General features: G+C 28.7%; 1 protein-coding gene across 1 annotated transcript in view; it reads left to right on the forward strand.

Moving 5' to 3' along the window:
* btv (dynein cytoplasmic heavy chain beethoven) overlaps positions 1 to 16,564 on the forward strand; it is a 125,712-nt gene that overhangs the window by 28,380 nt on the left and 80,768 nt on the right. The window contains exons 9-13 of the mRNA XM_073971013.1: positions 513 to 1,835; positions 1,902 to 2,118; positions 2,196 to 2,456; positions 2,529 to 3,263; positions 10,748 to 10,930. Coding sequence (XP_073827114.1) covers positions 513 to 1,835; positions 1,902 to 2,118; positions 2,196 to 2,456; positions 2,529 to 3,263; positions 10,748 to 10,930 — 2,719 coding nt within the window. The remainder of the gene's footprint in view (positions 1 to 512; positions 1,836 to 1,901; positions 2,119 to 2,195; positions 2,457 to 2,528; positions 3,264 to 10,747; positions 10,931 to 16,564) is intronic.

A 16,564-nucleotide genomic window follows, 5' to 3' on the forward strand; every position in this document is an offset into this window, starting at 1 on the left:
AATACGTATTATGAATAGAATTCATACATATTATGATCAATAATGAAGACATCTGATAAAAGATTAAAGAGTTTATACATAGAAAAAATAATTCATACCTATTGTGATCAGTGTTCATACATATTATGAAGATATTCAAAATCATGCATTAACGTTATTTCTGAAGCATAAAATGCTTGTTTCTGCTTTAACTTTGGAGACAGGCGGTGGTAGCAGGACGAGTGGACATAACAAGCTCTTTTTTCCAAAATTTCGGATATCTTTTACTGAAAGATTTCAGCATTTGACTTCATTCATATTTTTTGTACATATCATGGCAGAACTACCAGGTAGTGCTATCACACCAGCTGATCGAATATGAAAAGTCAAATCCCTTTATAAAAAAATATTTTTGTTGTAATTTTCCCAACAACATAAAGAAAGTTTTGACATAACATATTCAAAATTTTGCGATGCCACTACCTGGGTAATTGTGCCATGGTACATATTTTCAAAATTTTCCTCATTTTCAGCAACGAAGAAGCCATTGATTGCATTGTCATCGACATACTGCCCCTGAAATCAGACATCGAACAGTTGGGAAGACGTTATTGGGAAGCCCTCTCACATAGTTTGCGCAGCTCCATACTTAACGATATTACCGTTATACAAGATTTCCTGCAAAATGCTATACAATTCCTTGAAAATGTACCAATGGATGAGTCCTCAATAACTGAGTCGGGTATGAAGTATGAAAAAATTATGACCGAACTGCCAAAGGTCACGGAAACACTGGAATTGGTCAAAGCCAAAGATACTTGTCTGGCGGGATGGTGTAAGGAACGTGTTAGCTCTTTGGCGGCGATTTTATCACAATGGGAAAAGCTACAACCTCTGCTAGAAAATCATGCCGTAATCTTGCAGAGACAAGTCGATATGATTAAGGAACAGGCCCAAACACAAATACAAAATTTACGCAATGAAGCTGAGAAATTTGTCCTCAGATGGGAATCAACATTGGCTGAGCTGCAGGCCAATGAGGAGGCCACATTGGAAATCTTTAAAGAGCGCCAAGAACACTGGCAGGAGATATTGAAAAAGAAAGCCCAGCTATTGGAGGAGTGTGGTAAATTTAATATGATTTTCCCGGAGGATTTCCTTCAGCCTTTCGATGAAATTGATGCTAAAATGCAGGAACAATCCAAGGAGTGGATTGTCTATGATGACTATTTGACTGAATTGAATTCCATTATGGACGAGGAGTGGGCCATATACCGTAGAAGACCTTATATCTTAAATGAATTTATATCGAAATGGGAAGGTTCAGTTCATGCCTCCATAGATTTACCCTCGAAACGTATACGTGGCAGTGTGGAGAAATTGCAATCCCTGCTGCCGCTGTTGCAACAATTGCAATCGGATTCGCTAACCGAACGACATTGGGCAAGAATATTTTCCATACTCAAAAGGGAGGATATAAAAAATTTACACACCTTCACCTTAAGGAATCTGCTCGAGAACCAATCGTTGCTACAACAAAATGCCCAAGAAATAAGTCAAATTGTAAGACAAGCCTCCTCGGAACAAGTTGTACGCCAAGCTTTGACAGAAATTGATCAATGGTCGGTAACGGCCCAGTTGAAGTTGATCCAGCAAAATGATTCCTCCGGGCAACCAATTACTTTAATCAAAGATTATCAAGAAGTCCTTAATAAAGTTGGGGATAATCAATCTCTGCTGCAGTCAGCTAAGAATTCGGCAGCCTTTGAAGCCTTTTCCGATCAAGCTGAACTGTGGGAGAGTCGTTTAAATACTTTGGATTCGATTTTGACAAGTTTAAATCAATCGCAAAGGAGGTAAGGAAATTTTCCACGTTTTATTTAAATAACAATTTAACGGAATAAATGCTATTTTTCTTAAAGGTGGGTTTATTTGGAACCGGTATTTGAGGCTGGAACTCTGAAGAATGAGGAGGCTTTATTTAAACGCATCGATAAAGATTTTCGTTATATTATGCGTGAAATACAAATGGATCCTCGCGTGGTTTCGCTTATAAAGATAAATAATATTGCAACAATTGTAAAATCTTTAGAAACCCAATTGGCCCGATGCCAGAATAACTTGATGTCCTATATAATGGTAAGTGGACTTTGTTCACACAACGCCAAGCTTCACTGTGCACCCATGAAGAAATTAATTTCATTAAATTCTCACAGGATAAACGTAACTCATTTCCACGTTTCTACTTCTTGGGAGATGATGATCTATTAGAGATACTGGGCCAAGCCTCTAAGGATCCCGAAGTTATACAAAAACACATCAAAAAACTATTTCCTGGTTGTCATCAATTGGGCATTGTACAAGGCAACAGCTTCGATGATCCACAGCGCATACTCTACACCATTGAATCGCTGAAAAGTGCTGAGGGTGATGTTTTAAAACTGCGAACACCCATTGAAATGAAAGGACCCATTGAAGTAAGGCAATTGAAACTTAAAACACTTTTCCCCAAACCTAATACTACTTTTTGAAAAATTCCTCCCCCGCAGAACTGGTTAAACACCCTTGTGACAACCATACAACTCACACTCAAAGAACAAATTGTACAATGTTGCAGCACCTACCCTCCGGATGGTTTTAACGAGAATATCCTACAAAATTATGTTGTTCAGGTACTGTCCACAACGCGTGCCATCCACTTTACACGTCAAACGGAAAAGGCCATTCAAACAATGGCACTACAAAAACTCCTGCAAACACTTAATTCAGAAATCGCAAAATATTCACTGTGGAAACATCAGACGTCTGACACGTTGATGCAAATAAAATTACGTTCGCTACTCTTTGATTTGGTTCATTATGTGACAATTGTCGAAGAGTTGATAGACAATAATACGATGCATTTGAACGATTGGCATTGGTTGGCACAGCTTAAATTTTATTTGAGTGATGTGGCGGCGGGCAGTGGCCAACATCACGGAAGTAGTGGCCGCCGTAGTGTTAAAGCAGCAACTGATGTGTCTGGTAGCAGCAGCAGTAGTAATGCAACGGTTATTGTCCGCATGGTCTATGCAGAATTTGAGTATTCATATGAATTTTTGGGTAATCCCAATAAGTTGGTCAGTACACGTTTAACACACAAATGTTATCTCATCCTAACACAAGCCATGCATATGGGTTTGGGTGGTAATCCCTTTGGTCCAGCTGGTACCGGTAAAACGGAGTGTGTTAAAGCATTGGGTGCCATGTTGGGTAGATTGGTGCTTGTGTTTAACTGCGATGAGGTAAGTACAAAATTTACATTTACGAACATAGTTAAGTTATAAGCAGCCGAGTCGGGTGGTAGGCGGCAGAGATGTTGATTAGGGTGGGTGCCTTTTTTTATAAAATCCACTTTTAATGACATCCTTGAGAAAATAATTTGTTTTTAAATAAAGGGGAACTTGTAAAAATTCTGATTTTAGGACAATAAACGTGGATTTTTTTAATGATAATTTTAAGAATATTTTCTCAAGGACTTTTAGCACAATAAACGTGGATTTTTTAAAGATAATTTTATGAATATTTTCTCAAGGACTTTTAGGACAATAAACGTGGATTTTTTAAAGATAATTTTAAGAAAATTTTCTCAAGGACTTTTAGGACAATAAACGTGGATTTTTTAAAGATAATTTTAAGAATATTTTTTGAAGGATTTTAGGACAATAAACGTGGATTTTTTAAAGATAATTTTAAGAATATTTTCTCAAGGACTTTTAAGGCAATAAACGTGGATTTTTTAAAGATAATTTTAAGAATATTTGCTCAAGGACTTTTAGCACAATAAAAGTGGATTTTTTTAAAGATAATTTTAAGAATATTTTTTGAAGGATTTTAGGACAATAAACGTGTATTTTTTAAAGTTAATTTTAAGAATATTTGCTCAAGGACTTTTAGGACAATAAACGTGGTTTCTTTAAAGATCATTTTAAGAATATTTTCTCAAGGATTTTAGGACAATAAACGTGGATTTTTTAAAGATAATTTTAAGAATATTTGCTCAAGGACTTTTAGGACAATAAACGTGGTTTCTTTAAAGATCATTTTAAGAATATTTTCTCAAGGACTTTTAGGACAATAAACGTGGATTTTTTAAAGATAATTTTAAGAATATTTGCTCAAGGACTTTTAGGAAATAAACGTGGATTTTTTTTAAAGATAATTTTAAGAATATTTGCTCAAGGACTTTTAGGAAATAAACGTGGATTTTTTTAAAGATAATTTTAAGAATATTTGCTCAAGGACTTTTAGTACAATAAACGTGGATTTTTTAAAGATAATTTTAAGATTATTTTCTCAAGGACTTTTAGGACAATAAACGTGGATTTTTAATGATAATTTTAACAATATTTGCTCAAGGACTTTTAGGACAATAAACGTGGATTTTTTTAAAGATAATTTTAAGATTATTTGCTCAAGGACTTTTAGGACAATAAACGTGGATTTTTTTAAAGATAATTTTAAGAATATTTTCTCAAGGACGTGGATTTTTTAAAGATAATTTTAAGAATATTTTCTCAAGGACTTTTAGCACAATAAACGTGGATTTTTTAAAGATAATTTTAAGAATATTTTTTTAAGGACTTTTAGGACAATAAACGTGGATGTTTTAAAGATAATTTTAAGAATATTTTTTGAAGGACTTTTAGGACAATAAACTTGGATTTTATAAAGATAATTTTAAGAATATTTTTTAAGGACTTTTAGGACAATAAACGTGGATGTTTAAAAGATAATTTTAAGAATATTTTTTAAGGACTTTTAGGGCAATAAACGTGTATTTTTTAAAGATAATTTTAAGAATATTTGCTCAAGGACTTTTAGAACAATAAACGTGGATTTTAAAGATAATTTTAAGAATATTTTTTGAAGGACTTTTAGGACAATAAACGTGTATTTTTTAAAGATAATTTTAAGAATATTTTTTGAAGGACTTTTAGGACAATAAACGTGTATTTTTTAAAGATAATTTTAAGAATATTTGCTCAAGGACTTTTAGGACAATAAACGTGGATTTTTTAACGATAATTTTAAGAATATTTTCTCAAGGACTTTTAGGACAATAAACGTGGATTTTTTAAAGATAATTTTAAGAATATTTTCTTAAGGACTTTTAGGACAATAAACGTGGATTTTTAAAGATAATTTTAAGAATATTTCCTCAAAGACTTTTAGGACAATAAACGTGGATTTTTTAAAGATAATTTTAAGAATATTTCCTCCAGGACTTTTAGGGCAATAAACGTGAATTTTTTAAAGATAATTTTAAGAATATTTCCTCAAGGACTTTTAGGATAATAAACGTGGATTTTTTAAAGATAATTTTAAGAATATTTGCTCAAGGACTTTTAGGTCAATAAACCTGGATTTTTTAAAGATAATTTTAAGAATATTTGCTCAAGGACTTTTAAGACAATAAACCTGGATTTTTTAAAGATAATTTTAAGAATATTTGCTCAAGGACTTTTAGGACAATAAACGTGGATTTTTTAAAGATAATTTTAAGAATATTTGCTCAAGGACTTTTAGGACAATAAACGTGGATTTTTTAAAGATAATTTTAAGAATATTTTCTCAAGGAGTTTTAGGGCAATAAACGTGGATTTTTTAAAGACAATTTTAAGAATATTTTCTCAAGAACTTTTAGCGCATAAACGTGGATTTTTAAAGATAATTTTAAGAATATTTCCTCAAGGACTTTTAGGACAATAAACGTGGATTTTTTAAAGATAATTTTAAGAATATTTTTTAAGGACTTTTAGGACAATAAACGTGGATGTTTTAAAGATAATTTTAAGAATATTTTTTGAAGGACTTTTAGGACAATAAACGTGGATTTTTTTAAAGATAATTTTATGAATATTTCCTCAAGGACTTTTAGGACAATAAACTGGGATTTTTTAAAGATAATTTTAAGATTATTTTCTCAAGGACTTTTAGGACAATAAACGTGGATTTTTAATGATAATTTTAACAATATTTGCTCAAGGACTTTTAGGACAATAAACGTGGATTTTTTTAAAGATAATTTTAAGAATATTTCCTCAAGGACTTTTAGGGCAATAAACGTGAATTTTTTAAAGATAATTTTAAGAATATTTCCTCAAGGACTTTTAGGATATTAAACGTGGATTTTTTAAAGATAATTTTAAGAATATTTGCTCAAGGACTTTTAGGTCAATAAACCTGGATTTTTTAAAGATAATTTTAAGAATATTTGCTCAAGGACTTTTAAGACAATAAACCTGGATTTTTTAAAGATAATTTTAAGAATATTTGCTCAAGGACTTTTAGGACAATAAACGTGGATTTTTTAAAGATAATTTTAAGAATATTTGCTCAAGGACTTTTAGGACAATAAACGTGGATTTTTTAAAGATAATTTTAAGAATATTTTCTCAAGGAGTTTTAGGGCAATAAACGTGGATTTTTTAAAGACAATTTTAAGAATATTTTCTCAAGAACTTTTAGCGCATAAACGTGGATTTTTAAAGATAATTTTAAGAATATTTCCTCAAGGACTTTTAGGACAATAAACGTGGATTTTTTAAAGATAATTTTAAGAATATTTCCTCAAGGACTTTTAGGGCAATAAACGTGGATTTTTTAAATATAATTTTAAGAATATTTCCTCAGGGACTTTTAGGATAATAAACGTGGATTTTTTTAAAGATAATTTTATGAATATTTCCTCAAGGACTTTTAGGACAATAAACTGGGATTTTTTAAAGATAATTTTAAGATTATTTTCTCAAGGACTTTTAGGACAATAAACGTGGATTTTTAATGATAATTTTAACAATATTTGCTCAAGGACTTTTAGGACAATAAACGTGGATTTTTTTAAAGATAATTTTAAGAATATTTTCTCAAGGACGTGGATTTTTAAAGATAGGTTTAAGAATATTTTCTCAAGAACTTTTAGGACAATAAACGTGGATTTTTTAAAGATAATTTTAAGAATATTTTTTTAAGGACTTTTAGGACAATAAACGTGGATGTTTTAAAGATAATTTTAAGAATATTTTTTGAAGGACTTTTAGGACAATAAACGTGGATTTTTTAAAGATAATTTTAAGAATATTTCCTTAAGGACTTTTGGGACAATAAACGTGGATTTTTCAAAGATAATTTTAAGAATATTTTCTCAAGAACTTTTAGCGCATAAACGTGGATTTTTAAAGATAATTTTAAGAATATTTCCTCAAAGACTTTTAGGACAATAAACGTGGATTTTTTAAAGATAATTTTAAGAATATTTCCTCAAGGACTTTTAGGGCAATAAACGTGAATTTTTTAAAGATAATTTTAAGAATATTTCCTCAAGGACTTTTAGGATAATAAACGTGGATTTTTTAAAGATAATTTTAAGAATATTTGCTCAAGGACTTTTAGGTCAATAAACCTGGATTTTTTAAAGATAATTTTAAGAATATTTGCTCAAGGACTTTTAAGACAATAAACCTGGATTTTTTAAAGATAATTTTAAGAATATTTGCTTAAGGACTTTTAGGACAATAAACGTGGATTTTTTAAAGATAATTTTAAGAATATTTGCTCAAGGACTTTTAGGACAATAAACGTGGATTTTTTTAAAGATAATTTTAAAAATATTTCCTCAAGGACTTTTAGGACAATAAACGTGGATTTTTTAAAGATAATTTTAAGAATATTTGCTCAAGGACTTTTAGGACAATAAACGTGGATTTTTTAAAGATAATTTTAAGAATATTTTCTCAAGGAGTTTTAGGGCAATAAACGTGGATTTTTTAAAGACAATTTTAAGAATATTTTCTCAAGAACTTTTAGCGCATAAACGTGGATTTTTAAAGATAATTTTAAGAATATTTCCTCAAGGACTTTTAGGACAATAAACGTGGATTTTTTAAAGATAATTTTAAGAATATTTCCTCAAGGACTTTTAGGGCAATAAACGTGGATTTTTTAAATATAATTTTAAGAATATTTCCTCAGGGACTTTTAGGATAATAAACGTGGATTTTTTTAAAGATAATTTTATGAATATTTCCTCAAGGACTTTTAGGACAATAAACTGGGATTTTTTAAAGATAATTTTAAGATTATTTTCTCAAGGACTTTTAGGACAATAAACGTGGATTTTTAATGATAATTTTAACAATATTTGCTCAAGGACTTTTAGGACAATAAACGTGGATTTTTTTAAAGATAATTTTAAGAATATTTTCTCAAGGACGTGGATTTTTAAAGATAGGTTTAAGAATATTTTCTCAAGAACTTTTAGGACAATAAACGTGGATTTTTTAAAGATAATTTTAAGAATATTTTTTTAAGGACTTTTAGGACAATAAACGTGGATGTTTTAAAGATAATTTTAAGAATATTTTTTGAAGGACTTTTAGGACAATAAACGTGGATTTTTTAAAGATAATTTTAAGAATATTTCCTTAAGGACTTTTGGGACAATAAACGTGGATTTTTCAAAGATAATTTTAAGAATATTTTCTCAAGAACTTTTAGCGCATAAACGTGGATTTTTAAAGATAATTTTAAGAATATTTCCTCAAAGACTTTTAGGACAATAAACGTGGATTTTTTAAAGATAATTTTAAGAATATTTCCTCAAGGACTTTTAGGGCAATAAACGTGAATTTTTTAAAGATAATTTTAAGAATATTTCCTCAAGGACTTTTAGGATAATAAACGTGGATTTTTTAAAGATAATTTTAAGAATATTTGCTCAAGGACTTTTAGGTCAATAAACCTGGATTTTTTAAAGATAATTTTAAGAATATTTGCTCAAGGACTTTTAAGACAATAAACCTGGATTTTTTAAAGATAATTTTAAGAATATTTGCTCAAGGACTTTTAGGACAATAAACGTGGATTTTTTAAAGATAATTTTAAGAATATTTGCTCAAGGACTTTTAGGACAATAAACGTGGATTTTTTTAAAGATAATTTTAAAAATATTTCCTCAAGGACTTTTAGGACAATAAACGTGGATTTTTTAAAGATAATTTTAACAATATTTCCTCAAGGACTTTTAAGACAATAAACTTGGATTTTTTAAAGATAATTTTAAGAATATTTGCTCAAGGACTTTTAGGACAATAAACGTGGATTTTTTAAAGATAATTTTAAGAACATTTGCTCAAGAACTTTTAGGACAATAAACGTGGATTTTTTAAAGATAATTTTAAGAATATTTGATCAAGGACTTTTAGGACAATAAACTTCGATTTTTTAAAGATAATTTTAAGAATATTTGCTCAAAGACTTTTAGGACAATAAACGTGGATTTTTTAAAGATATTTTTAAGTATATTTGCTCAAGGACTTTTAGGGCAATAAACGTGGATTTTTTAAAGATAATTTTAAGAATATTTCCTCAAGGACTTTTAGGACCATAAACGTGGATTTTTTAAAGATAATTTTAAGAATATTTGCTCAAAGACTTTTAGGACAATAAACGTGGATTTTTTAAAGATAATTTTAAGAATATTTGCTCAAGGACTTTTAGGGCAATAAACGTGGATTTTTTAAAGATAATTTTAAGAATATTTGCTCAAGGACTTTTAGGGCAATAAACGTGGATTTTTTAAAGATAATTTTAAGAATATTATTATAATTTTAATTTTAAGAATATTTCCTCAAGGACTTTTAGGACCATAAACGTGGATTTTTTAAAGATAATTTTAAGAATATTTGCTCAAAGACTTTTAGGACAATAAACATGGATTTTTTAAAGATAATTTTAAGAATATTTGCTCAAGGACTTTTAGGGCAATAAACGTGGATTTTTTAAAGATAATTTTAAAAATATTTCCTCAAGGACTTTTAGGACCATAAACGTGGATTTTTTTAAGATACTTTTAAGAATATTTCCTCAAGGACTTTTAGGACAATAAACGTGGATTTGTTTAAAGATAATTTTAAGAATATTTACTCAAAGACTTAGGACAAAAAACGTGGATTTTAAAGATAATTTTAAGAATATTTGCTCAAGGACTTTTAGGACAATAAACGTGGATTTTTTAAAGATAATTTTAAGAAGATTTTTTAAAGATAATTTTAAGAATATTTTCTAAAAATTATTCTTTTAGGACAATAAACGTGGATTTTTTAAAGATAATTTTAAGAAGATTTTTTAAAGATAATTTTAAGAATATTTTCTAAAAATTATTCTTTTAGGACAATAAACGTGGATTTTTTAAAGATAATTTTAAGAAGATTTTTTAAAGATAATTTTAAGAATATTTTCTCAATGACTTTTAGGACAGTAAACGTGACAATAAACGTGAATTTTTAAAGATCATTTTAGAGATATTTGCTCAAGCAGTTTTAGGTCATAATCATGGATTTTTTTAAGTAAATTTTTACAAGGACCATTAGGAAAATAATCGTGGATTTTTTTATATCATTTTTCAAGAACCGTCCTTTCTTATGACTCCAATAAATTAAACATCTCTTCCAATCTTTTACACTACCGCCCAACTTAATTTCTTAACCTATCCTTTTTGTTCTCTTAAACCACCGAAAACAATTTTGTTGACATTGCAATAATTTGCATTGAGCAACATTCCACAAAATTTGAAATTGCTTTCATTTATCCATCCAATTCATTCATTGCCTCATACTGTGGTGCATGTTGACTATTGCTAATTTACCTTGTTTCCTTTCTGTTTTCTTCCTCTTCCTGCTACGCCTGGAACAACAAACAAACAAAAACTACAAAAAACATTGCCCAGAACGTCGACACAGAATCAATGGCTTTGATTTTAACCGGTTTAGCTCGATGTGGTGCCTGGGGCTGTTTTGATGAATTCAATCGTTTGCAGGAAGCAACACTTTCGGCCATATCAATGCTAATACAGCCGATACAATGTTCATTAAAGGATAAACTTGATGTTGTTCAGATAGCCGGAAAGAATGTAAGTATGATTGTGCCTATATTTGAATGTATGTGTGTTGGTGTGTATGTATTGCAAGGTGCATAAGCGCAACAATGCCTGCAGGGCCATAGGGATAGATCACAACGTAAATATTTGCATAAATCATCAAAATTGGGGTTTCTTCTTGGACATTTTTTGAGTTGCTTGTATCAGTTTCGTTTTTGAAACGAAAGACAGGTGGAAATACAAAGGATTGCAAAACGGCAGTTGTTATGTCTTCAATGGGCAATTTTTTAGAACACAAGGAGTTGCGTTGTAGACCAAAATGCATCAACATTCTGCATAAGAGGGATAATACACTTGGATATTTTTAGAATATTTTCTCAATGACCAATAGGGCAATACAGCGGGGATTGTTAAGAACATTTTCCTGATTTTGACAGGGATAATAGTAATAATAAAAACTTAAACTAAGATTAAACAAAAATACCCAAAAACATTTTAAATACTCCCATAAACATAACGCTATATTATATTTTTTCGACATTATTTATTGTAAATATTAAACCCAGTAATTTATATAATTGTGTAAATCAATGCAAAGTTCATCAATTGTATTGATAATTTTATGGTCTCAGATAAGGGCGTGAAAATCCTTAACGCAAATTGTTAAATAAATACAAAATAATTTCATACATACATATGTATGTATATCCACTTGTGTATTGTTTAATACACAAATGGTCACAAAAGTCGGAAAACATTTACAAAATATATTATTGGCAAATTGTATTCGTAATTCCCATTCATTGATTGAATTATAGATGAACAAAAGAGTGATTGTTTATCTGATAAAAACGGATAAATGTTTTTAATTTGTGACCTGACATTGTTGTTGTTATCCTTTGTTTGACTGAGTGACTGACTGGTGGGCTGTCTGGCAGGCTATGCATTCAATTTTGAATTAACAATGCAAGCGAGAGATGCGTGAAGTGAAGCAAACTCAGTCATGCACATAGTATTATGAGACAGTCCCAATAATATTTTCTCAATGATCATCACAACATTAAACGTTGATTTTTTAAAGAATATTTTTTCACCTACCATCACAATAATAAACGTGGACTTTTAAGAATATTTTTTCAAGCAACATTAGGCCAATAAACGTTGATTTTTTAAAGAATATTTTTTCAAGCACCATAGGACCAATAAACTTGGATATTTTAAAGAATATTTTGTCGTGGACCATCATAGGCGTAGACCTGGACTTTTTTTTAAGAATATTTGTTCACCTACCATCGCAACAATAAACGTGGATTTTTTAAAGAATATTTTTCAAGGACCGTCACAACAATAAACGTGGATTTTTTAAAGAATATTTTTCAAGGACCATCACAACAATAAACGTGGATTTTTTCAAGAATATTTTTTCAAGGACCATCACAACAATAAACGTGGATTTTTTTAAGAATATTTTTTAAGGGCCGTCACAACAAAAAAGCTTCGATTTTTTATAGAATATTTCTTCAAGGACCATCACAACAATAAACGTGGATTTTTTAAAGAATATTTTTCAAAGACCATTACAACAATAAACGTGGATTTTTTAAAGAATATTTTTCAAGGACCATCACAACAATAAACGTGGATTTTTTAAAGAATATTTTTCAAGGACCATCACAACAATAAACGTGGATTTTTTAAAGAATATTTTTCAAGGACCATCACAACAATAAACGTGGATTTTTTAAAGAATATTTTTCAAGGACCATCACAACAATAAACGTGGATTTTTTAAAGAATATTTTTCAAGGACCATCACAACAATAAACGTGGATTTTTTAAAGAATATTTTTCAAGGACCATCACAACAATAAACGTGGATTTTTTAAAGAATATTTTTCAAGGACCATCTCAACAATAAACGTGGAGTTTTTAAAGAATATTTTTCAAGGACCATCACAACAATAAACGTGGATTTTTTAAAGAATATTTTTCAAGGACCATCACAACAATAAACGTGGATTTTTTAAAGAATATTTTTCAAGGACCATCACAACAATAAACGTGGATTTTTTAAAGAATATTTTTCAAGGACCATCACAACAATAAACGTGGATTTTTTAAAGAATATTTTTCAAGGACCATCACAACAATAAACGTGGATTTTTTAAAGAATATTTTTCAAGGACCATCACAACAATAAACGTGGATTTTTTAAAGAATATTTTTCAAGGACCATCACAACAATAAACGTGGATTTTTTAAAGAATATTTTTTAAGGGCCATCACAACAATAAACGTGGATTTTTTAAAGAATATTTTTCAAGGACCATCACAACAATAAACGTGGATTTTTTAAAGAATATTTTTCAAGGACCATCACAACAATAAACGTGGATTTTTTAAAGAATATTTTTCAAGGACCATCACAACAATAAACGTGGATTTTTTAAAGAATATTTTTCAAGGACCATCACAACAATAAACGTGGATTTTTTAAAGAATATTTTTCAAGGACCATCACAACAATAAACGTGGATTTTTTTAAAGAATATTTTTCAAGGACCATCACAACAATAAACGTGGATTTTTTAAAGAATATTTTTCAAGGACCATCACAACAATAAACGTGGATTTTTTAAAGAATATTTTTCAAGGACCATCACAACAATAAACGTGGATTTTTTAAAGAATATTTTTCAAGGACCATCACAACAATAAACCTGGATTTTTTAAAGAATATTTTTCAAGGACCATCACAACAATAAACGTGGATTTTTTAAAGAATATTTTTCACCTACCATCACAACAATAAACGTGGATTTTTTAAAGAATATTTTTCAAGGACCATCACAACAATAAACGTGGATTTTTTAAAGAATATTTTTCAAGGACCATCACAACAATAAACGTGGATTTTTTAAAGAATATTTTTCAAGGACCATCACAACAATAAACGTGGATTTTTTAAAGAACATTTTTCAAGGACCATCACAACAATAAACGTGGATTTTTTAAAGAATATTTTTCAAGGACCATCACAACAATAAACGTGGATTTTTTAAAGAATATTTTTCAAGGACCATCACAACAATAAACGTGGATTTTTTAAAGAATATTTTTCAAGGACCATCACAACAATAAACGTGGATTTTTTAAAGAATATTTTTCAAGGACCATCACAACAATAAACGTGGATTTTTTAAAGAATATTTTTTAAGGGCCATCACAACAATAAACGTGGATTTTTTAAAGAATATTTTTCAAGGACCATCACAACAATAAACGTGGATTTTTTAAAGAATATTTTTCAAGGACCATCACAACAATAAACGTGGATTTTTTAAAGAATATTTTTCAAGGACCATCACAACAATAAACGTGGATTTTTTAAAGAATATTTTTCAAGGACCATCACAACAATAAACGTGGATTTTTTAAAGAATATTTTTCAAGGACCATCACAACAATAAACGTGGATTTTTTAAAGAATATTTTTCAAGGACCATCACAACAATAAACGTGGATTTTTTAAAGAATATTTTTCAAGGACCATCACAACAATAAACGTGGATTTTTTTAAAGAATATTTTTCAAGGACCATCACAACAATAAACGTGGATTTTTTAAAGAATATTTTTCAAGGACCATCACAACAATAAACGTGGATTTTTTAAAGAATATTTTTCAAGGACCATCACAACAATAAACGTGGATTTTTTAAAGAATATTTTTCAAGGACCATCACAACAATAAACGTGGATTTTTTAAAGAATATTTTTCAAGGACCATCACAACAATAAACGTGGATTTTTTAAAGAATATTTTTCAAGGACCATCACAACAATAAACGTGGATTTTTTAAAGAATATTTTTCAAGGACCATCACAACAATAAACGTGGATTTTTTAAAGAATATTTTTCAAGGACCATCACAACAATAAACGTGGATTTTTTAAAGAATATTTTTCAAGGACCATCACAACAATAAACGTGGATTTTTTAAAGAACATTTTTCAAGGACCATCACAACAATAAACGTGGATTTTTTAAAGAATATTTTTCAAGGACCATCACAACAATAAACGTGGATTTTTTAAAGAATATTTTTCAAGGACCATCACAACAATAAACGTGGATTTTTTAAAGAATATTTTTCAAGGACCATCACAACAATAAACGTGGATTTTTTAAAGAATATTTTTCAAGGACCATCACAACAATAAACGTGGATTTTTTAAAGAATATTTTTCAAGGACCATCACAACAATAAACGTGGATTTTTTAAAGAATATTTTTCAAGGACCATCACAACAATAAACGTGGATTTTTTAAAGAATATTTTTCAAGGACCATCACAACAATAAACGTGGATTTTTTAAAGAATATTTTTCAAGGACCATCACAACAATAAACGTGGATTTTTTAAAGAATATTTTTCAAGGACCATCACAACAATAAACGTGGATTTTTTAAAGAATATTTTTCAAGGACCATCACAACAATAAACGTGGATTTTTTAAAGAATATTTTTCAAGGACCATCACAACAATAAACGTGGATTTTTTAAAGAACATTTTTCAAGGACCATCACAACAATAAACGTGGATTTTTTAAAGAATATTTTTCAAGGACCATCACAACAATAAACGTGGATTTTTTAAAGAATATTTTTCAAGGACCATCACAACAATAAACGTGGATTTTTTAAAGAATATTTTTCAAGGACCATCCCAACAATAAACGTGGATTTTTTAAAGAATATTTTTCAAGGACCATCACAACAATAAACGTGGATTTTTTAAAGAATATTTTTCAAGGACCATCACAACAATAAACGTGGATTTTTTAAAGAATATTTTTCAAGGACCATCACAACAATAAACGTGGATTTTTTAAAGAATATTTTTCAAGGACCATCACAACAATAAACGTGGATTTTTTAAAGAATATTTTTCAAGGACCATCACAACAATAAACGTGGATTTTTTAAAGAATATTTTTCAAGGACCATCACAACAAAAAACGTGGATTTTTTTTTTTAAGAATATTTTTTCAAGGACTATCACAACAATAAACCTGGATTTTTTAAAAACCATCACAAGAATAAACGTGGATTTTTTAAAGAATATTTTGTCAAGGACCATCACAACAAAAATTCGTGGATTTTTTATAGAATATTTCTTCAAGGACCTTCACAACAATAAATGTGAATTTTTTAAAGAATATTTTCTCAACAAAAAGTAGGATTTTTTAAAAATATTTTAAACGTGGATTTTTTAAAAATATTTTTAAACGTAAATTTTCAAAAAATATTTTTTAAATGTGGATTTTTTAAGAAATATTTTTTAAAAGTGGATTTTTTAAAAATATTTTCAACGCGGTTTTTTTAAAAATATTTTAAACGTGGATTTTTTAAAAATATTTTAAACGTGGACTTTTTAAAAATATTTTAAACGTGGATTTTTTAAAAATATTTTAAACGTTGATTTTTTAAAAATATTTTAAACGTGGATTTTTTAAAAATATTTTAAACGTGGATTTTTTAAAAATATTTTAAACGTGGATTTTTTAAAAATATTTTAAACGTGGATTTTTTAAAAATATTTTAAACGTGGATTTTTTAAAAATATTTTAAACGTGGATTTTTTAAAAATATTTTAAACGTGG

The sequence above is a fragment of the Musca autumnalis genome, unplaced genomic scaffold, assembly GCF_047663935.1.
Source record: "Musca autumnalis isolate F117 unplaced genomic scaffold, ASM4766393v1 scaffold_2, whole genome shotgun sequence".
Taxonomy (NCBI): domain Eukaryota; kingdom Metazoa; phylum Arthropoda; class Insecta; order Diptera; family Muscidae; genus Musca; species Musca autumnalis.